This window comes from Moschus berezovskii, chromosome X (assembly GCF_049115385.1).
Source record: "Moschus berezovskii isolate FMDL1 chromosome X, NW_MosBer_1.0, whole genome shotgun sequence".
NCBI lineage: Eukaryota > Metazoa > Chordata > Mammalia > Artiodactyla > Moschidae > Moschus > Moschus berezovskii.
Window position 1 is genome coordinate 97,778,747 of NC_142488.1, and position 23,549 is coordinate 97,802,295.

At 45.3% G+C, this 23,549-nt stretch overlaps 1 protein-coding gene across 1 annotated transcript in view; it reads left to right on the top strand.

Moving 5' to 3' along the window:
• The window catches only part of FRMPD3 (FERM and PDZ domain containing 3), a 66,540-nt gene that overhangs the window by 39,055 nt on the left and 3,936 nt on the right, over positions 1–23,549 (top strand). The window contains exons 12-13 of the mRNA XM_055393424.2: positions 8,830–8,974; positions 22,109–22,930. Of these exons, the coding sequence (XP_055249399.2) occupies positions 8,830–8,974; positions 22,109–22,930 (967 nt within the window). The remainder of the gene's footprint in view (positions 1–8,829; positions 8,975–22,108; positions 22,931–23,549) is intronic.

A 23,549-nucleotide genomic window follows, 5' to 3' on the forward strand; every position in this document is an offset into this window, starting at 1 on the left:
GGATCTTGAAGTGATAGGCATGGATTAGCAAGGAGAAGTGGGATGTGTTCACAGACAGAGAGCAAGCACGGAAATAAGTAAGCCATATGTGCGGGTCGATAAGCATAGTTGCTTGGCTGGAGAGGAGAATAATGAGAAAAGAGATTGGAGAGAGATTGGGGATGGGCAGAAGGAGCTGGTGAAAAGTTTCAAAGGCCAGTGCGAGGAATTGAGATTCAATGTGTTAGAATACTAGGAATCCACTGTAGGCCCTTGAAGAGAGGAATGACAAGTCAAAAGCTGACTGGGACCAGTGTACCAGATGGATGTTTGCAAGGCTAGTGCGAAGCCAGGGAGGCAGAGAGGGGAAAGTAGTGCAAGTCCAAGGGTGAAGTGACCAGGGCAGGGTCTGAACTGGAGGAATAGCTGTGATAATGGACAAGAGTGAGGGTGAAATGTAGAATCCCTCAGAGTTGGCTTAAATATCCCAACACACATTTCTCTCTTACACACACAGTGCAGAGGCCTTATACCTAACCCTCGCTGCCTGCTGCCTGTATCCTGAATGCACTGAGGCACGGTGCTATGCAGGCGGCTCACAGACGCTCCACACTGTGGCTGGGTGAAGTGGTGAGACACTGCATCGCAGGGTAAACAGGACATCTTGTTGGTGCATGGAGGAGGGTATAAGAAGGTTATGCTTTGCCGAGTGAGAAGCAGCAAATCGTTAGGTAGATGATACAACCATCAAGTGGTAGATAGGTCAGACTGGCTTTACTTAAAGGCACTGATACAATGCATATGAGAAACCACAGGATAATTCTAATTTATAGTAAAATGTTTCTATTTTGTCAAAAGGTTTATCATGTGTGGTAAGCAGAATCATACACCTCCCCTAAAATTCCCATGCCCTAAGCCCAAGATCCTGTGAATATACTATGTTATATGGCAAGGGGAATTATGGTTGTAGATGGAATTAAGATTGCTAGTCAGCTAACTTTAAAATAAATAGATTAGCCTGGATTATCCAGGTGGGCCCAGTGTCAACATAAGGGTCCTTGTAAGTGGAAGAGGGAGACAGAAGAGAAGGTCAGAGTGATGTGATGTGAGAAGGAAGCAGCCCAACCTTGCTGGCCTTGAAGATGGAAGAAGGGGCCATGAACCAAGGAATATGGACAGCCTCTAGAAGCCAGAAAAGGCAAGGAAAGCCATTCTCCCCTAAAACCTCCAGAAGGGACGCAGGCCTGCCTACACTTGATTTTAGCCCATGAGACTTGTGTCAAACTTCTGATATCCAGAACTATAAGAGAAGACACATGTTGTTACAGAAGCAACAGGAAACTAAGATTCCTTCAAATAGGAAGCTCTCATTCACTCCGTTAAAGTGTAATTTCTTTGATAAATGTTCCATCTGCAACCCAACTTCTCTTAACATAAAATCTGACACATCTGTGTTCAGAGATGTCTGACATGAGCATCTCTATTTACAAGTCAGCGCCCTATGAAATGGACAGGGAAGTGTCCCTTTCTCGGGTAAACTGGCAGAATTGGTGATACACTGGTAGGAGGAGCAGAGGAAGGCTGAGGGACAGAATGATCCAGGTTTCATTAGACAGTCATTTACTATGAATTTACTGTTGCTTGGAAGGACACTAAACCCAATGGGAGATACAAAGATGAAAACAAACAAACAAACACATGGCTCCTAGCCCTCAAGAAGCTTACTGTCTTGTAGGAGAGAAGGAAGTACACCCTTGTATGCGTACCAAAGGAGGTACCTTAGAAGAGGCAGCAGGATCATGTTAGAGTACGTGCGTGCATGCACAGTCACGTCCAACTTTTTGTGACCCCATGGACTGTAGCCCACCAGGCTCCTCTGTCCATGGGATTTCCCAGGCAAGAATACTGTGTGGGTTGCCATTTCCTTGTCGATGCAGAGACTGAAACTGTGTCTCTTGAGTCTCCTGTATTGGCTGCCAGGTTCTTAACATGGGAAGAGCGTGTTAGAATACAGAGGACGGTAAAATTTATTCTGGCTGGGGGATTAAGGAAGCTTCCAGGAGGCACTTTATATTATCAGTGTCTGTGGTTCCTGAGCAGTGCCTCTCCCATATATGTGCACAAGGAGGAGGACTTGGGAAGGCGGTCTGGGAAGCTCTGCACTGGAGGGTGACTTCCTGGGCTCAGTAGAGTCTCTCCGTAGGGCCGGTGTCGTGCTGGAGCCAACTCACACAGGCACATAGGAGCTGATTGGGCGTCTATATCTCTCTCAGCTCTGCATTCAGCGAGGGCATATTGATAACTGGAAAGCAGCCATGGTGGGAGTATGGATGCCAGGGAAGTTACCAAACACTCCAAATCAGAACTTTGGAGAACTGATTGTCAAATGTTTACCAGCACACCACTGCATGAGGTACACTGAGGAAACACTCTTTGAACTTCCTGAACAAGGAACATGAAGTTAGAAACCAGAGTTGGCCATTTCCCCCTAGATGTGCTATTCTGGTTTGGGAATATTCTGGAAGGGCCTTAATAACTGAGACTGTTCACTTAAGGCAGTCAGCTCTGACTGCACATTTGATTCAGGTATGGAGATTTCAAAACCACTGGCTTCCCAGGCTCTTCTTTTCAAACCATTTAAAAACCAGAATTTCTGGGGATGAGGTAGGAATGGATATATTTTTAAAGCTTCCCAGGTGATTCTAATGTGCATCTGGCCTGAGAACCACTGCCTCAAAGTGATTTTCTGTCTTGCCCGCGAATTGACTGACTATTACAGTTAGCCTTTCCTGATGCTGTGGAGGCAAGAATGCAAAGGCACCAGTCCCCTGGGACTCAAGGACAACCATCTTGTTCCTTACTCCTCCAGGCCTATGAATTTCCATTTTTTCCTGTTTTCAGGGATGCTAGTGTGAGCTGAGGCTCCACAAGGCCAGTCCCCTCCCTAGCTGGCATCCTCAAGTGGTGGGTGCCTTCAAACTCCCAGGGCACCCCAGGAAGGTGGTGCTAGAGCATGTCAGATGAATCCCTGCTGTACCTTCTCAGGGCTGGCCATGTCTCCTACTCCATTCTCCTCTTCTTTTCTATTTGAAGATGGCTTGGGCCTATTTGGGCTTCCCTGGTGGCTCAGAGGTTAAAGCGTCTGCCTGCAATGCAGGAGACCTGGGTTCGATCCCTGGGTCCGGAAGATCCCCTGGAGAAGGAAATGGCAACCCACTCCAGTATTCTAGCCTGGAGAATCCCATGGACGAAGGACCCTGGTGGGCTGCAGTCCATGGGGTCACAAAGAGTCGGACAGGACTGAGCGACTTCACTGTCACTTCCACTTTTTTTCTTTGGGCCTATTTAAGGGCTTCCCCAGTGGCTCACACAGTGAAGCATCCACCTGCAATGTCGGAGACCTGGGTTCAATCCCTGGGTCAGGAAGATTCCCTGGAGAAGGGAATGGTAGTACACTCCAGTATCCTTGCCTGGAGAATCCCATGGACAGAGGAGCCTGGTAGGCTACAGTCCATGGGGTTGCAAAGAGTTGGACACGACTGTCACTTTCACTTTTTCACTGGGCCTATTTAGTTACAGTTCTCACTCAGTTTACTTGCTCTGAGTGAGGTGAACATGAGGTAGTCCGCAAATATCTTTCTCCAGGAGACAGCAGTCTGGGGCTGAGATGGCTCTGGGCCATTACCATACCCCATTACCACGGAAACCCATAAGAGGGAGAAAGAAATCATCACACAAAAGTCCCAAAGGATCTCTTGTGGCCCAGTGTGTCTTCTGTTCTCATGTTTGAGCCTTATTGCTCTAGTGGTTTCTGTCGGGACAAGCATTACATTAGATGTCATGATCATTAAAATCCTATTTAAAATAAAATGTTGTTTTTGAAGGTTTCTAAGAAAACCTATCCAATCTTTCTGCTTGCCTGCCTCTGATTTGATTTTTTTTTTTACCCCTGCTGGAAAAAACTGCCTCTGTGTTCCTTTTGCGAGCGACATTTGGCCCGTGCTGGAGCCGATTGGGTTATATGGGGATGCAGATGAGAGGCTGCTGATGTGCTTTGATGAGCCAATTCAGGCTACGTTTGGCCCTCTCTGGGCATAAGATTTTGCCTTTATACTGTTTTATTACTGACATTGGGCCATAGTGGGGTTAGGAGAGAAGAGGGGAAATTGAAGGCAGACAGTTCAGTCAATCAGCCAGTTAGGCACTCAGCCTCTGATCTGTCCATTGGCCAGCCAGCCAGCTAACCAGTCAAGATGTCAGGCTGTTAGGCATTCTGCCTGTCCTGCAGCCAGCTCATCAGCCAGGGCATCAGTGAGTCAGACTGCTTGCAGCCAGCTAGTCTGTCATCAGTCCATCCATCAATCAGTCAGCCTGTGCGTTGGTCCAGTGGTCTCTCATTCTATTTGTCAGTCAATGCCATTTCCTCAAAGAAGCTCTCTCCATTTTCTGAACCCAAAGTAGTCACGCATACACACATTCACACCCACCCACCCACCAGTCCAGTACATTCTATGTTCTGATAGGTCTCTCTACTTTCCCTTCATATTGGGTGACACTAGTTGTAAAGAACCCGCCTGCCAAGGCAGGATACATAGAGACAAGGGTTCAATCCCTGGCTCAGGAAGATCCCCTGGGGAAGGGAATGGCAACCCACTCCAGTATTCTTGCCTGGGGAATCCCATGCACAGAGGAGCCTGGCAGGCTACAGTCCATGGGGTCGGAAAGAGTCAGACACGACTGAAGTGACTTAACATACACACACACTTTCCCTTCATAGTGCTTATCACACCTTGCAATCATATTCCTTTGTATGATTACTTCATTTATTTTTTGGCTGCACCGAGAGGCTTGTGGGATCTTAGTTCCCCAACCAGGTATTGAACCGAGACCACCACAGTGAAAGTGCTGAGTCCTAGTCACTGAGGAAGTTCCCTTCATTTATGTCTTATTTCCTGATGGATTATAAAATCCATGAAGGCATGAACTACTTTGGCCCTGCTCTAGGATGAACGGCTGCATCTCTCAGGGGGTCGTGTGGTCCTTGAGCCATTTATCCAGTGTGTAGTGGCTTGCTAGGTGGACAGGGCATGGGAGGATTTCAGCCAGAGGGAGTGGTATAGGTTAAGGTATGAGAGGGTAAAGACACAAGGCCTGTCTAGCACCATGTAAATGATGTGGTGTTGCTGGAGCATATGGTGAAGGACAGTGCTGAGAGGAGTCAGAATTAGTGGGAGATGTGCTTGGAGCTGTAGGTTGGGTCACGAGAGGCTTTGTGTGACGTTGGAAGGCAGTAGATTTTAGGGGATGAGATAGTAAAGATTTTAAGTGAGAGTTGTGTTTTAGACAGATGCTCAGGCAGCAAGATGGAGGTGAAGTGGGTAGAGACTAGAAGCAAAGAGGCTGGGACTTCCCTGGTGGTCCAGTAGTTAGGACTTTGTGCTTCCACTATAGGGGCACGGGTTTGCTCCCAGGTCAGGAACTGACATCCCATATGCTGTGCAGAGTGGCCGGAAAAAAAAAAAAAAAAGCAGGCCAATCAGGAGGCTATCAGTCCTCAGGTTAGTGTATCCTCACCTTTTCCTAATCATGAAAATATCACAATTTGTATGGCCCACTGGAATAAACAAATGAGGCAGTTTTGGCCAGAGGCTGAGGGGCTCAGGGTCTCAGCACACTTGTGACCCATTTACATATACTTTGAGAAGATTTGGTCTTAGAGGAAGATTATGAGGGTCCAGAATGAAACAATGGCCATGATGTCTGTGAATGCTCCAGAGACCAGCCTAGCTTGTCTTGGGCCCTGGTAGTAATGGCAGTAGCAGCTATCCACACCTGTTGTATGTATCCTTCTGCTGTTGGTGGCAGGGGGTGAGGCAGAAAGGAAGGGGATCTTATTTCTCCCCCTGCCTCACCACCCCATCCCATCCCCCTCTGTCTCTACTTTGTTGTACACATAGTTGACCATTCTGTGGTGATTGAGAAGCATGCATTAACTGGAGGTACAAACATCTCCTCTACCCCTTCCAAACAATGATTCAAAAGTAGTATCTTATCCCTGGTCCCTTTATCACTGGAGAATAGAGTCATTGTTCTTCTGGGTACAGATGGTTCCTTTTTGTTCTTTTCCTGATGGTGTTGAATGAGTTCCATAGGAGCATCACTAACTCACTGCCTGTGGGGCAGAATCCAAAATGCCTTACTGTGGCATTCAGTATAATTGGATGAACAATAACTATTAAGCAACTTAGGATTCTATTCAGCACAAGACTGTGTGATATAGACCCAGCATGGCACAAGCTCTGAGATAGGAAAAGAGTTCAAGAGGGGAATGGACTAGAAAGAGTGACTTTGGCATCCCTAGCTCAAAAATGAAAGTTGATGCCTGAGGACTGAGCCTGAGACATCAGGTCCCAGGGAGGTTACACAAGAAGAGACCCAGAGAGAGAGAGAGAGAGAGAGAGAGATGAATGTGGTCAGAGCTTATAGAACTAGAGCGCAGTGTCATCTCTCAGAAACTGAAGTCCAGAGAAGAATTTCCAAAGGACCATGAGATCACTGTTGACAAATGAAACAAGCCGAGAGGTGTGAATGTGAATACAGACTATTGTATTTAGTTGGAAAGTAGCTTTACTCATAGATTAGGTGGCAAACTGTGAAACAAACCTGACCCACCAGCACTTGTTTCTAGAAATAGTTTTTGGAGACCACCACACCCATTTGTTTAGTCTACAGATTATCTGTGGCTTTTTTCACATTACAAGAGCGGAGCTGCAACACAGCCTGTGTGGCCTACCAGGCCTAAAATATTTACTGTCTAGCCCTTTGCAGAACAAGTTTGCCAATCCCTGGTCTATGTGAACTGAAAATATTCAATGTAAACTATGTTTCAGGATCCTGAGCAATAGCAAAGAGAACTGACTGGTACAACTTTAGCTAAAAGCTGAGCTGGTTTGGATTCAGAATTGTTCCCAAGGTGATGGTCCAGCCAAATAGGGCTAGTCAAGTTGGTGACCAAGTTCCATCAAGTGTTTGTGATGTGCCTTTTTACAGCTACTGCCCGGAAAGTAGAAGTGTTAGTTGCTCATTCGTGTCTGACTCTGTGACCCCATGGACTATAGCCCACCAGACTCCTCTGTCCATGGGGTTTCTCCAGGCAACAATACTAGAATGGGTAGCCACTCCTTTCTCCAGGGTATCTTCCTGACCCAGGGATCGAACCCAGGTCTCCTGCATTGCAGGGAGATTCTTTACCATCTTAGCTATCAAGAAAGCCCCTGCTGCTGCTAAGTCACTTCAGTCGTGTCCGACTCTGTGTGACCCCATAGACAGAAGCCCACCAGGCTCCCCTGTCCGTGGGATTGTCCAGGCAAGAACATTGGAGTGGGTTGCCATTTCCTTTTCCAATGTGTGAAAGTGAAAAGTGAAAGTGAAGTCGCTCAGTCTTGTCCAACCCTTAGCGACCCCACGGACTGCAGCCCACCAGGCTCCTCCATCCATGGGATTTTCTAGGCAAGAGTACTGGAGTGGCTTGCCATTGCCTTCTCCGCAAGAAAGCCCCTAGTAGGGTCCTAATCACCCCTCACCTGGACTGTTCCAATAGCTTCTTCACTAGTCAGAGGAGGCTCATTCCCTCCTCTTAATTCTTTTTGCTCTTAGTGCTTGGTCCAGAAACCCTCAAAAGACAAGATGACGCATGACCCCATGGCTTCCTCTTCAACTAGTCTTCGGTGGTCTTTACATGGAGGCCACTTCCCTATGGCAGGGAAAATACTCTCATGGCTGGCTTCAGTCTGACCCAAATTTATTTTCAAGCCACACTTGAAGAATACAGATATTGGGAAGGTTTCTGGAAAAGGTGTTGGTGTTTTTTTTGGTTGGGTTTTTTTTTTTTTTTGGTATATCATTGCCAGGTCTTTGAAGTAGTCAGCTAGCTAACCCCAAGATTCATTTGACTGATTTAGAGTCAGGAACAGAAGTCAACAGAGCATGCTAGTATTTTCCAGTGTGGGTTAAATAAAACAACCCCCCCAAAAAAAAGCAGCCCTGCTACTATGAGATGTTTTATAAAAATAGATTTTTTGGATCAAATAATTGGAAAAAGTTGCAGTATTAAAGCCCCCCTCTTGAAGTTTCACAGTGCACATTAATATGTTAAAGGATCTGAGAATTCCTATGAGTGTAACTGTGTGCATAGCTTTGGTTAACTCAGTGTTTCACATACATATTTGACCAAGGAAGTCTTTTAAGGGGCACCAGTTAACATTGGGAGGGCACTTTGGGAAACAGGAAAATGGGGGGACAGCATGCAAATCTGAGCAGGACTACAGACCAGAAAGACTTTGTGGCCCAGAAGACACAGTGAGGACTGGCTTGCTCAGAGTATTCATGTCCGGGGAGCTGTTCTGGGTATCCTAGAAGGTTATAGAGTTGAGTAAGAGATAGTTCATGCATTTGAGGAACTTCCTGTCAGGGATCTTCCCCAACCTAGCCTAGACTCCCAGGTTCAGCCTTGTTCTCTCAGCAGGCTTGCCCATCTGCCGAGCCTCAATAAACCCAAACAGCCACACAGCAGTGGTGTGATGTTATATAATTTTAGTCTGTTTCAGTAAAAGTGGTTCATTAAATGTGTAATTAAAGGTTGATTTAGTTTTGATACCTGGGGAAGAGTTGACTATAAATAAATTCTCAAATCAGAAGAAATTATCTGTCAGCCTAGGTGCCTTAATGTGGGATTCAGAAAGGAGGTTCTCATAACTATGCAAGTCATCTCGTCTTTGCTGTTGTTCCCCTGGACATGCACCTGTTCCCCTCCCTCCTGCCTCCTCACGTTTTCTCCTGTCTCTCCCCCAGCCTCTGGTGCTGTTGATGGAGTGGCCCGAAGCCACCAACTTTGCCTGCCTGATTGCGGGGTACTGCCGCCTCCTGCTGGATTCCAGGAAGATGGTCTTCTCCAGGCCCGCCAGCCAGCCTCTTCCACCTCCAATGATCAAGGCAGGTAGGGCTCAGCCTGAGTTTTTGGTGTCTCAGAGGCCCTTTGGACCCTGAAGACATGGAGGAAGGCTCACCCCTTTCTTCCAGCTCCTGGTTTACCAGGAGTCCATGATACACCACTGCGTCTCACCTGGCCCAAGCCAGTGGAAAAGACAGCTGGCCTTCATATGGGCCTGTCCCACAAAGGATGCTGGGGACAATACATTGTGTCTGAGTTGGTCAACAAGCATAACATAAAAACAGCAAATGAGCAATCCATAGAACCAGTGGAGAATCCCATGAGATCTAAGGCAAAGCTTTAGAGGTACAGTGATCTAGGAGAGATGCACAGATGTCCTGGCTCAGTTGAAAATGAAGGTAAAACCTTTCTTTCGTTCATCAGAGTGGGCACTGACAGAGCCGCCTGAAGTAAGAGGCCATGGAAGGCGGGGGGGGGGGGGTAGGAAGGGCTATGTAAGCCCAGCAAGAGGCTCAGAGATAGGAGGGAATGATCACTAGGATCAGATAGAGTCAAGGGCTGCCCCCCAACAGAAGGCTTCCCAGTGAGGCAACTCAGTGTATCACCCAGAGCTGTGCTGGTGATGCGACACATAGGGGCCTTAGGACAGATCAGCCCAGTCCAGATACTGCTGTCCTGAACCACAGTAGGAGGAGAGGGAGAAGACCCAAAGAACAGACATTCCATGTATTACACCCGAGGCTCGCCTTGTCCCAGCACCCAAACATCGTGGACGGAAGTTGAGACTGACTGCCCAGGAGTCGCCCTCCTCTCATGCTGATGACTCCGTCCGCTCGCCTTGCCGCTTGTCTTTTCTCTTTAAGGCCGTATTGGTTTGCAGTATGGTTACCTGTGATGTAGAGCGAGGAGTAGAAACACACTTCCGGGGGATGAACCAGCAGCCTGTGGGCTGTATACACTCACACCCACCCTCTCACTTCATGATCTCTTCATCACAAACGTGGTGACAAGCCTGTATTTACACCTCATCACATTGTTCACAGCAATGATTATTATTTTATTTGGCTGTGCCGGGTTTTAGTTGCAGCATGCGGGATATTCCATCTCTGTGTGGCATGCAGGATCTTTTTTTTTTTAAGTTGTGACATGTGAACTCTTGGTTATGGCATGTGGGATCCCCTGACCAGGGATCAAACCCAGGCTCCCTTTCTTTAGGAGCTCGGAGTCTTAGCCACTGGACCACCGGGGAAGCCCCTGTCCAAAGGAATCAGAAGGCAATCCACCAAACACAGATGTAGGAAAGGATCAGTGGCCTCAAGGCACGTGAAGGAGGTTCTACATAGAGAAGCATAGGCACTGACTTAGAATAGAAGGAGCCAAGGGGCTGAGCTGCCATCTGTACTATAAAACCTCTGATGGCCAAAGGATGCCATCCCACAAGTAGAAAAGAGAAAGCACCTCCTCTCCTCTGAGACTGAATGACAAAGGAAAATGGGGATGTGGGAAGGAAGGGATTACCTCTTGAGTTTTATCAGTAGTTTCCCCACAGTAGGTATTTCATCTATTCACTCAACAACTATTTCTCTAGTATTCACTATGTGCCAGGCAGTGTGGATAGAGCCAGGAGTAACAGACATGGTCCTTGTCCTCGCCAAGCTTACAGTCTAGTGGGAGAATATGGACAGATGATGAAAGGGATAATGTCAGTGCAGTAAGTGCCTTTGCATTTATTTGGGGGAAATTCAGCTGACACAACAGAACAATACCTGGGCTTGAGAAAGACTCAGACAAATGCCAGTTCTCCGGCTGTAGGAAATCCAGAGGCAGCTACCTTCTCTCTCCAGCCTTGAATTCCCTTGTATCCTGGGGAAATCCATGAAAATAAGGTTTGGGGGCCCCAACTGGGACCACAGATGGAGGAACTCACTCTACGTTTTCTCCCATGGTTATAAAGCAGTTTGGTCTAGTGAATCAAGTATTATGCTTAATGGCTACTACATAGCCCATGCATGACTTACTGATTTTCATGAAGTTAAAACTCCACAACATGCACAGAGTGCTAAAGCTGGATTGAACATAACAGGCTTTTTTAATGATGAGTCAGAAAGAACATGAACTTATTCCAAAGCCTCTAGGTCATTATTATAACCAGTAATGATTATTGGACTGTAGAATATAGCAAGGCCAAGTAATAGGAGGCTAGCTAAATCAACATCCTGCTCTGTGTCTGTGTGTGTGTGTGTGTGTGTGTGTGTGATATACTTGAGCATATATAGGTAACGAACCTGTCTGCCAATGCAGGAGACGCAAGAGATGTGGGTTTGATCCCTGGGTCAGGAAGATCCCCTGGAGGAGAAAATAGCAACCTGTTCCAGTATGCTTTCCTGGAGAAGTCCGTGGACAGATGAGCCTGGCAGACTACAGTCTGTGGGGTTGCAAAGGGTTGGACACAGCTGAGTACACACACACATATACTTATATAGTGATCTAGTTGGATCACCGGGCTTCCCTGGTGGCTCAGATGGTAAACAAACCACCACCAATGCGGGAGATCTGGGTTCAGTCACTGAGTTGGGAAGATCCCCTGGAGGAGGGCGTGGCAATCCACTCCAGTATTCTTGCCTGGAGAATCCCCATGGACAGAGAAGCCTGGCGGGCTACAGCCCATGGGATCGCAAAGAGTCAGACACAACTGAGCAACTAAGCACAGCACAGTTGAATCACCATCCTATTTCTTTGCAAGCATTTAAGTTACCCTTGAGAGTAACTGAGTACAGAGGGCTACACTAGGGCATCCCTTTTAGGGAAAGCTGATGAGCAACTTACAGCAGATTCAGTCTGAGAGGCACACTGTCCCAGACGTCAGCATACCATAGCTGAATTTACTGGCATGTGTAACCTTCTGTCCGGAGATGTGGGCTTTTCCAGGCATACTGTCTCTGCCACACAGCCCCATGCTGCTCCTTGGATCTGCACATCACAGCACCAAGTGGCAGGCTGTGTGTCACCTGGTCTTGACAACCGGGTGCTTAGAGATGTTTCCTCTTGCAGAGAGGGAAGCCACTTTTGGACATCAGGACCTTGGCTGAGAGAAGTCACCACCTGCTCAGTGCACATGCCCCTGGGACCCACCTCTGATGGCAGCTTGTTGCCAGGCTGGCTATGCTAATTATTCATCTGCCTCACAGGGAGTTAGCACCTGGTGCATGGTTGGGCCTCATGGACAGTGCCTGTGGGTAGAGACCTCCTGGACTGCTAGTTCGTGCTCCTGGCTCGGTGCTCCCCTAGAGCACTTCTTACCTAAAGCACAGAGGTCATTACATACCATTCCCCCAGCTGACTCAGAGTTCCCTAGAGCCAGCCACTATGATCTAAATTGAACCCACTCAATGTGGTTACATTGACTATATGTTTAGAGAGGCAGTATGTGTGTGCGTGTGTGCTCAGTCGTGTCCAACTCTTTTCAATACCATGGACTGTAGCCCACCAGGCTCCTCTGTCCAGGGAATTCTCCAGGCAAGAATACTGGAGTGGGTTGCCATGCCTTTCTCCAGGGGATCTTCCCAACCCAGGGATCAAACTCACGTCTCCTGCATTGGCAAGCAGATTTTTTTAAACCACTGAGCCACCAGGGAAGCTCTTAAGTTGGCCTATTTGACCATAAAAAAGGGATTTTTTCTGGACTCTCAGTTCTATTCCATATGACCTATAATGTCTAAGCTTATGCTAGTACCACAGTTTTAATTACCATTGCTTCGTAGTGAGTTTTAAAATGAGGACATATGAGTCCTCCTACTTTGATCTTTTTAAGATTGTTTTGGTATTCTGGATCTCCTGATTCCATGTGAATTTTTGAATTAACTTGCCAGTTTCTACTTAGCTTGTCAATTTCTACTTGTGGCTCAGCTGGTAAAGAATCCACCTGCAGGAGATCTGGGTTCGATCCCTGGGTTAGAAAGATCCCCTGGAGATGGGAACAGAAACCCACTCCAGTATACTTGCCTGGAGAATTCCATGGAGTATAGTCCATCGGGTCGCAAAGAGTCAGATGTGACTGAGTGACTTTCACTTAACTTCTACAAAGTCAGCTGGAATTCTGATAGGGACTGTGTTGAATCTATAGATCAACTTGGGAAGTATTGCTATCTTAGCAATATTAAGTCTTCCAGTCCATGAACACACAGTATCTTTCCATTTATTTTAATCTTCTTCAATTTATTTCACAAATGTTTTATAGTTTTCAGTATATAATTCTTGTGCTTCTTTTACTATATTTATACCTAAGTATATTATTTTATGCTATTGCAAATAGAATTGTTTCCTAATTTTATTATCAGATTATTTATTGCTACTGCATAAACATACAATTGATTTTTGTATATTAAGTTTTTATACTGTAACCTTGCTGATATTGGGCTTTTTTGTTTTTGTTTTTCTGGATGCACCATGTGGCATGCAGGATCTTAGTTCTCCAGCCAGGGGTGGAACCTGTGCCCCTTGCAGTGGAAGCACAGTCTTAACCACTGGACTGCCAGAGATGTCTTGCTGAGATTGTTTATTAGTCTCTAATAGTTTATTAGTGGATTCCTTGGGATTTTCTATATATAAGATCTACAAAGAGAGATAGTTTTATTTCCTTTCCAATCTGGATGACTGTATTTCATATCACTAATTATCCTGGCGAGAAACCCAAGTATGGTGTTGAATAGAAGTGGTGAAAGTAGAAATCCTGGACTTTTTCCTTATTTTAGGGGGAAGCTTTCAGTCTTTCACCATCAAGTATGAAATTAACTTTGGTTTTTCACAGTTAACCTTTATCATGTTGAGGACATTTCCTTTTATTGCTATCTTGTTGAGTTTTATCATGAAAGATGTTGGACTTTGTCAAATGGTTTTTCTGTGTCCATTGAGATGATCATGTGGTTTTTGTCCTCTATTCTATTAATGTGGTGTATTACATTAATTTATTTTCAGATGCTAAACCGATGCTGCATTCCTGCAATAAATCCCTCTTGGGCATGATGTGTAATTCTTGATATATGTTGCTGGATTCTGATTGCTAGTATTTTGTTGAGGACTATATTATATTTTGTATCTATATTCATAAAGAATATTGGTCTGTAGTTCTCTTGTGTGATGTTTTTGTCTGGTTTTAGTATCAAGGTAATATTGACAATCATAAAATGAGCTAAGAAGTGTCCATTCCTTATCATTTCTTGGGAGGGTTTGCAAAGAATTACTATAAATTACTTCTTTGAGCACTTTATGAAATTCACCAGTGAAGCCATTTTGGGCCTGGACTGACTGACTGATTGACTTGATTAATTTAGGGAGAGTTAATTACTGATTCAGTTTATCTTCCTGCAATTGGCCTATTTAGATTTTCTATCTTTTGGTAATTGCTGTATTTCTAGCAATTTGTCCATTTTATCTTAGGTTATCTAATTTGTTGGCATAAGCTTATTCAAAATATTCGCCTTATAAATGATTCTATTCCTGGAGAGTCAGTAGTAATGTCCCTTCTTTCACTCCTGATTTTAATAATTTGCATTGTCTCTTTAGCTTGGTCTGTACAGCTAAAAGTTTGTTGGTATTATTGATCTTCTCAAAGAACCAACTTTTAGTTTCACTGATGTTTCTCTATTTTTCTTTCCTCTATACTGTTTCTTTGGCATAGTCAATAAAACAGAAATAGATGTTTTCCTGGAACTCTTGCTTTTTTGATGATCCAGCAGATGTTGGCAATTTGATCTCTGGTTCCTCTGCCTTTTCTAAAATCAGCTTGAACATCTGGAAGTTCATGGTTCACGTATTGCTGAAGCCTGGCTTGGAGAATTTTGAGCATGACTTTACTAGCGTGTGAGATGAGTGCAATTGTGCAGTAGTTTGAGCATTCTTTGGCATTGCCTTTCTTTGGGATTGGAATGAAAACTGACCTTTTCCAGTCCTGTGACCATTGCTGAGTTTTCCAAATTTGCAGTCATTTTGAGTGCAGCACTTTCACAGCATCATGTTTCAGGATTTGAAATAGTTCAACTGGAATTCCATCACCTCCATTAGCTTTGTTCATAGTGATGCTTTCTAAAAGGCCCACTTGACTTCACATTCCAGGATGTCTGGCTCTAGGTGAGTGATCACACCATTGTGATTATCTGGGTCATGAAGATCTTTTTTGTACAGTTCTTCTGTGTATTCTTGCCACCTCTTCTTAATATCTTCTGCTACTGTTAGGTCCCTACCATTTCTGTCCTTTATTGAGCCCATCTTTGCATAAATGTTCCCTTAGTATCTCTAATTTTCTTGAAGAGATCTCTAGCCTTTCCCATTCTATTGTTTTCCTTTATTTCTTTGCTTTTGATTGCTGAGGAAGATTTTCTTATCTTTCCTTGCTATTCTTTGGAACTCTGCATTCAAATGGATATATCTTTCCTTTTCCCGTTTGCTTTTCACTTCCCTTCTTTTCACAGCTATTTGTAAGGCCTCCTCAGACAGCCATTTTGCTTTTTTGCATTTCTTTTCTGTGGGGATGGTCTTGATCCCTGTCTCCTGTACAATGTCGCTAACCTCCGTCCATAGTTCATTAGGGACTGTGTCTATCAGATCTAGTCCCTTAAGTCTATTTCCCACTTCCACTGTATAGTCATAAGGGATTTGATTTAGATCATACCTGAATGGTCTAGTGGTTTTCTCCACTTTCTTCAATTTCAGTCTGAATTTGGCAATAAGGAGTTCATGATCTGAGCCACAGTCAGCTCCTGGTCTTGTTTTTGCTAACTGTATAGAGCTTCTCCATCTTTGGCTGCAAAGAATATAATCGATCTGATTTCAGTGTTGACTATCTGGTGATGTCCATGTGTAGAGTTTTCTCTTGTGTTGTTGGAAGAGGGTGTTTGCTATGACCAGTGCGTTCTCTTGACAGAACTCTATTAGCCTTTGCCCTGCTTCATTCCGTGCTCCAAGGCCAAATTTGCCTGTTACTCCAGGTGTTTCTTGACTTCCTACTTTTGCATTCCAGTCCCCCATAATGAAAAGGACATCTTTTTTGGGTGTTAGTCCTAGAAGGTCTTATAGGTCTTCATAGAACTGATCAACTTCAGCTTCTTCAGTGTTGCTGGTCGGGGCATAGGCTTGGATTACCATGATATTGAATGGTTTGCCTTGGAAACGAGCAGAGATCATTCTATCGTTTTTAAGATTACATCCAAGTACTGCATTTCGGACACTTTTGTTGACTATGATGGCTACTCCATTTCTTCTAAGGGATTCCTGCCCACAGTAGTAGATATAATGGTCATCTGAATTAAATTCACCCATTCCAGTCCATCTTAGTTCGCTGATTCCTGGAATGTCAGTGTTCACACTTGCGATCTCCTGTTTGAGCACTTGCAATTTGCCTTGATTCATGGACCTAACATTCCAGGTTCATGGACCCAATATTCCTATGCAATATTGCTCTTTACAGCATCAAACCTTGCTTCTATCACCAGTCCCATCCACAACTGGGTGTTGCTTTACTTAGGCTCCATCCCTTCATTCATTCTGGAGTTATGTCTCCACTGATCTCTAGTAGCATATTGGGCACCTACTGACCTGGGGAGTTTATCTTCCTGTGTCCTATCTTTTTGCCTTTGCATACTGTTCATGGCGTTCTCAAGGCAAGAATACTGAAGTGGTTTGCCATTCCCTTCTCCAGTGGACCACATTTTGTAAGACCTCTCCACCATGACCCATCCATCTTGGGTGGCCCCACACCGCATGGCTTAGTTTCACTGAGTTAGACAAGGCTGTGGTCCATGTGATCAGATTGGCTAGTTGTCTGTGATTGTGGTTTCAGTCTGTTTGCCCTGTGATGCCCTCTCTCCGTGCCTATCATCTTACTTGGTTTTCTCTTACCTTGGATGTGGGGTATCTCTTCACGGCTGCTCCAGCAAAGCAGAGATCAAATTGCCAACATCTACTGGATCATCAGAAAAGCAAGAGAGTTCCCGAAAAACATCTATTTCTGCTTCATTGACTATGCCAAAGCCTTTGACTGTGTGGATCACAGTAAACTGTGGAAAATTCTTAAAGAGATGGGAATACCAGACCACCTGACCTGCCTCTTGAGAAACCTGTATGCAGATCAGGAAGCAACAGTTAGAACTGTACATGGAACAACAGACTGGTTCCAAATAGGAAAAGGAGTACGTCAAGGCTGTATATTGTCACCCTGCTTATTCAACTTATATGCAGAGTACATCATGAGAAATGCTGGGCTGGAGGAAGCACAAGCTGGAATCGAGATTGCCAGGAGAAATATCAATAACCTCAGATATGCAGATGACACCACCCTTAAGGCAGAAAGTGAAGAAGAACTAAAGAACCTCGTGATGAAAGTGAAAGAGAAGAGTGAAAAAATTGACTTAAAGCTCAACATTCAGAAAACTAAGATCATGGCATTGGGTCCCATCAGTTCATGGCAAATAGATGGCAAAACAGTGGCTGACTTTATTTTTCTGGGCTCCAAAATCCCTGCAGATGGTGATTGCAGCCATGAAATTAAAAGACACTTACTCCTTGGAAGGAAAGTTATGACCAACCTAGATGGCATATTCAAAAGCAGAGACATTACTTTGTCAAAAAAGGTCCATCTAATCAAGGCTATGGTTTTTCCAGTGGTCATTTATGGATGTGAGTGTTGGACTATTAAGAAAGCTGAGCACTGAAAAACTGATGCTTTTGAACTTTGGTGTTGGAGAAGTCTCTTGAGAGTCCCTTGGACTGCAAGGAGATCCAACCAATCCATCCTTAAGGAGATCAGTCCTGGGTATTCATTGGAGGGACTGATGCTGAAGCTGAAACTCCAATACTTTGGCCACCTGTGGTGAAGAGCTGACACATTTGAAAAGACCCTGATGCTGGGAAAGATTGAGGGCAGGAGGAGAAGAGGGCAACAGAGGATGAAATGGTTGGATGGCATCACTGACTCAATGGACATGGGTTTGGGTGGACTCCAGGAGTTGGTGATGGACAGGGAGGCCTGGCGTGCTGCAGTTCATGGGGTTGCAAAGAGTCGGACACGACTGAGAGACTGAACTGAACTGAACTGATACTGTTTCTTTCCTTCTGCTTGTTTTGAGTTTAGTTCACTGCTTTTGTTTATTTGTTAGGGGTTTATTTTGTCTATGCCTTGTGGCTTGTAGTATCTTAGTTTTCCCACCAGGGATTGAACCCGAGCCATAGCAGTGAAAGTGCCATGGCCTAACCGCTAGATTGCCAAGGAATTCCCATACTTGCTCTTCTTCAGGTTTTGTAAGGTGGAAGGTCAGGTTACTGATATGAAATCTTTTTTCTTTTTAAATCTAGGTGTTTATAAATTTCCCTCTAAACCCTACATTACTTAGATCTCATAAGTTTTTGTGTATTGTATCTTCATTTTTATCCATGTCAAAGTATTTTCCAATTTCCCTTGTGATTTCTTTTCTGACCCATTGGTTATTTAGGAATGTTTTAATTTCCATGTACATATAAATTTCCCAAATTTATTTCTGTTATTATTTTTGCCTATTTCTGTTGTGCTCAAAAAACATACTTTGTAAGATTTCATTCCTTTTAAATTCATTGAGGTTTATTTTATGACCTAACATATGGTCTGTCCTGGAGAATGTTCCAGATGTACTTAAGAAGAGTGTATATTCTGCTATTGTTGAATGACATATTCTATAGATTTCTATTAGGTCTAATTGGTTTATGGTGCTCTCCAGGTCCTCTATTTCTTCACTATCTTCTGCCTAGTTGTTCTATCCATTATTGAAAGTGGGGTATTGAAGTCTCCAGCTATTGCAGTTGAATTGTGTTTTTCTCTTTTCAATTCAATCAGGTTTTGCTTCATGAATTTTGTGTCTCCACTGTTAAGTGACATCATCACGTTTTTGTGACGGGAGTAAGCTCTAGTGAAAAGCAACACTGATGCATTGCCCCCATCAAATTGGAATTTGAAAGGCATTTGGAAATTTGTTTTTCTATTTCCAAGCATCCAGACCACCATGATGAACTATAGGGTAATGGTTAAAAACATAGGCTTTGTATAGTTATATGACAGCCTGGATGGGAGGAGAGTTTAGGGAAGAATCAGTTCAGTTCAGTCACTCAGTCGTGTCCGGCTCTTTGCAATCCCATGAACCACAGCAAGCCAGGCCTCCCTGTCCATCACCAACTCCCAGAGTTTACCCAAACTCATGTCCATTGAGTCAGTGATGCCATCCAACCATCTCATCCTCTGTCATCCCCTTCTCCTCCTGCCCTCAATCTTTCCCAACATCAGGGTCTTTTCAAATGAGTCAGCTCTTCGCATCAGGTGGCTAAAGCATTGGAGTTTCAGCTTCAACATCAGTCCTTCCAATGAACACCCAGGACTGACCTCCTTAAGGACAGATTGGTTGGATCTCCTTGCAGTCCAAGGGACTCTCAAGAGTCTTCTCCAACACCACAGTTCAAAAACATCAATTCTTTGGCCCTCAGCTTTCTTCACAGTCCAACTCTCACATCTATACATGACCACGGGAAAAACCATACCTTGACTAGATGGACCTCTGTTAGCAAAGTAATGTCTCTGCCTTTGAATATACCGTCTAGATTGGTCATAACTTTCCTTCCAAGGAGTAAGCATCTTTTAATTTCATGACTGCATTCACCATCTGCAGGGATTTTGGAGCCCCAAAAAATAAAGTCAGCCACTGTTGCCACTGTTTCCCCATCTATTTGCCATGAAGTGATGGGACTGGTGCCATGATCTTAGTTTTCTGAATGTTGAGCTTCAAGCCAACTTTTTCACTCTCCTCTTTCACTTTCATCAAGAGGCTCTTTAGTTCTTCTTCACTTTCTGCCATAAGGGTGGTGTCATCTGCATAGCTGAGATTATTGATATTTCTCCTGGCAATCTTGATTCCAGCTTGTGCTTCTTCCAGCCCAGCGTTCCTCATGATGTACTCTGCATATAAGTTAAATAAGCAGGGTGACAATATACAGCCTTGACGTACTCCTTTTCCTATTTGGAACCAGTCTGTTGTTCCATGTATAGTTCTAACTGTTGCTTCCTGACCTGCATACAGGTTTCTCAAGAGGCAGGTCAGGTGGTCTGGTATTCCCATCTCTTTAAGAATTTTCCACAGTTTACTGTGATGCACACAGTCAAAGGCTTTGGCATAGTCAATAAGGCAGAATAGATGTTTTTCTGGAACTCTCTTGCTTTTCTGATGATCCAGTAGATGTTGGCAATTTGATCTCTGGTTCCTCTGCCTTTTCTAAAACCAGCTTGAACATCTGGAATTTCATGGCTCACATATTGCTGAAGCCTGGCTTGGAGAATTTTGAGCATGACTTTAGTAGCGTGTGAGATGAGTGCAATTGTGCGGTAGTTTGAGCATTCTTTGGCATTGCCTTTCTTTGGGATTGGAATGAAGACTGACCTTTTCCAGTCCTGTGGCCACTGCTGAGTTTTCCAAATTTGCTGACATATTGAGTGTAGCACTTTCACAGCATCATCTTTTAGGATTTGAAATAGCTCAACTGGAATCCCACACCTCCACTAGCTTTGATACACGTGTAAATATGGCTGAGTCCGTTTGCTGTCCAAGTGAAACTATCACAACATTGTTAACTAGCTATACTCCAACATAAAATAAAAAGTTTAAGAAAAAAAACAAAAATACATGGACTTTGTAGTCTCTCAAACCTGGGCTCAAATACAGACTGCCAGGGAATTACCAGCTGGTCCAATGGTTAAGATTCTGAGCTTTCACTGCCAAGGTCCTGGGTTCAATCTCTGGTTGGGAAAGTAAGACCCCAAAAGCTATGTAGTATAACCAAACAAAAATAAAATGCAGACTGCCATTTACAACTCATGTGACCTTGGGTAAGTCACAAAATGAATGGATCAGTTTCTTTCTCTGTAAAATGTGGATAATGATAGCACCTACCTCATTGGGTTTTTGTGAGGATTAAATGGGATCACGTATCTAGCCTTAGCCTAAGTTAGTGTTTGACATCAGTCTGTGTGCTGATAGGAAAGGAAATTGGCTTTGTCTGAGTATATTCTCACAAGTTACATGGGAAGGGGCCCAAAAAACCGACTAAAAGAGAGAAGCCATTCAGAAAGAAAGCATTTGCTATGAATAATCCTCAGATCTACACACTTACCATTGTTAAATCTCCTCTGTGAAAGTCTTCTCTGATCATTCTAGACTGAAGGCCTCTCTCTCTCCTCTGAACTCCTCCTGCACTTACTGTCTCTAAAATACATTTGGTAGCAGACTTCCATGGCAGTCCAGTGGTTAAGACTCTGTGCTTCCAATGCATGGGGCGTGGATTCCATCCCTGGTCAGGGAACTAAGATCCCTCTTAAGTGAGGCATGGTCAGGAAAAAAAAAAAAAACTTGACTAGAATATTTTGCCACATGTACAGGCTAGCCCTGTATGAATACAGAGAAGTGACGTGATTTGAGGAATGGAAAAAATGCTCCCCCTACTCTCCTCCCACGTAATGTACATGCCAGCATCTCTCTCATATGCTTGACACATTCAGATGCCCCAAATTCTACTAGTAGAGCTCTGTTCTTTTAGGTCCCCTCCATTGACCATCCTCTTTGAAATACACACTCTTGGAATTGTACTACCTGTTGTATACTTTCTCACTAAAGCACTACTAACTTGTCAGATTCATTTCCTTCTGCTAGAAGAGATACAACATCACACAAGTATAACACAGGCTCTGAATATAGTGGGGTTGGAGACAGTGACAGTTCCGAGGGAACGTGAAACAAACCTCACCTGTACAGCTGACTCTTGGACCAGACACATGCCCATGTAAGAGTCCAGCTGTGCCCAGACACCAAGGTGTTCATCCCTACCCCACCTCACCCCATGTCTTTTCCCATTGCAGAAAAGACCCCCCATGGGAGCTCCCATTGCCCCCATCCCTGGGGGCTCTTAGCCACCCAGGCCAGTCAATTCTACTCACTCTACTTTCAGGGTCAGCAGCAGCCAGGCTGCCGCTTCCCTCATCTCTAGCAGCCAAATCATGCTCTCTCTCAATACCCACCACCCAGCTGGGCACCAGAGACCCAGGCCCGAGACGCCAAGTGAACTCAGCCACAGTCCTCAGCACCAGGACTCATCTGTTGATTCTCTTTCTGGGTTTAGATTACATGCACAGCGCCCACCGCCCTGTCACTGGGGGCCACCTGGGGAGAAAGGAGAGTAGTTATGTGGGCAGCGTGGGCACCAGCCCCAGGAAGTCGAGCCGCTGCACACCCCCACCTGCCGACTCTGAGCTTGTCAGCTTTTGCTACCTCCACATGCGGGAACAAAGGAAGGAACAGGAAAGCCGGATGGATGTCAATGAAAACTTAATCTTTTTTGAGGAGACCAGGCCCCGGACCAAGTCTGACCCCACGTCCAAGAGCTCTGGCCAAGGTTATGAGGCGATCCCTGATGACTTTGAAGCAGCTAGCCTAGACCACGAGCCCTGTGCCAGCAGGGCCCGCTCCTACACCTTGGACAATTCCCTTGGGGCTGAAGCCCTAAACTTCTACTGTGACTCTTGCAAAGCCAAACTCCAGGAGCAGCTGGGCCCTCGTAAAGGTGGGAGGTCTGGCTCATCTCGTGACAATATGGTGGACTTGATGTCCCTCCCACCCCCTGGGAGTGAGGAGGAGGAAGAGGAAGAAGATGAGAGCACTTCACTGTTGCCTGCCATCGCTGCCCCACCTCCGGGTTTCCGAGACAACAGTTCTGATGAGGATGACCCCAAGCGCCGGGCTGCCCAGAGCCAGGAGCAAGGACGCCACCTGCGGGGGCTCCTGTACGATGAGATTCCAGTGACACTGATTGACAGCATGCAGACCCGGACAGTCCGAGATCATGCCCAGGAGCTAGATGATGCCCTGGTGTCCACTCTGCAGGCTCTGGAAGCCCTGGCAGCCTCAGAGGATGGACCACATCCCCCACCCCCACAGACTGCAGGTAACAGCCTGTTCCTCCTCTCTCTTGCCTCCCCTTCCTTGTCCTGGCCAGGCAGGGCCAGCAGGTGACATTTCTTCTTCCCAAGCGGAGGTCAAAGTCAGCGTGGTGTGTCAGGGCAGTGGATGGCCCAGAGGCAGTTCAGATAGGGTCGGGGAAGCGATGATGGCTGTGTCAGGGAGCTACTGCTCAGCCCCCACTACAGGTCTGGCTCTCACCATCCCATCGCTTTGGAAATGTCTTGCGGCTGGACCCCAGGGATTGGGGCCGTGACAGCTACGGAGCCAGGCCAGGATGGAGGATCAGAGCAAAATTGTGAGAGAGATAAAAGACAGGCAAAGAGCATCCAGCATGCATGTGTCTGGAAGAAAAACAAAATCACCAACCACGTAGGGACCTGGGATCAGAGGAGCCAGGAGCCATCACTGCTCAGGGCTAAGGCATTTATCCCACCTCAGAGTTTTGGCTCTCAATCAGGTGCACCCAAGTCCTGGCTCCTTCACCACTTTTCAGTGTCACCTTTGCTTTTCCAAGGCACTTAACCTTCTCTGAGCCTCACTTTCATCATCTTAAATGGATTTGAGAGCAACAGTCCTATCTCATAGGGGTGTTGTGAGGATTA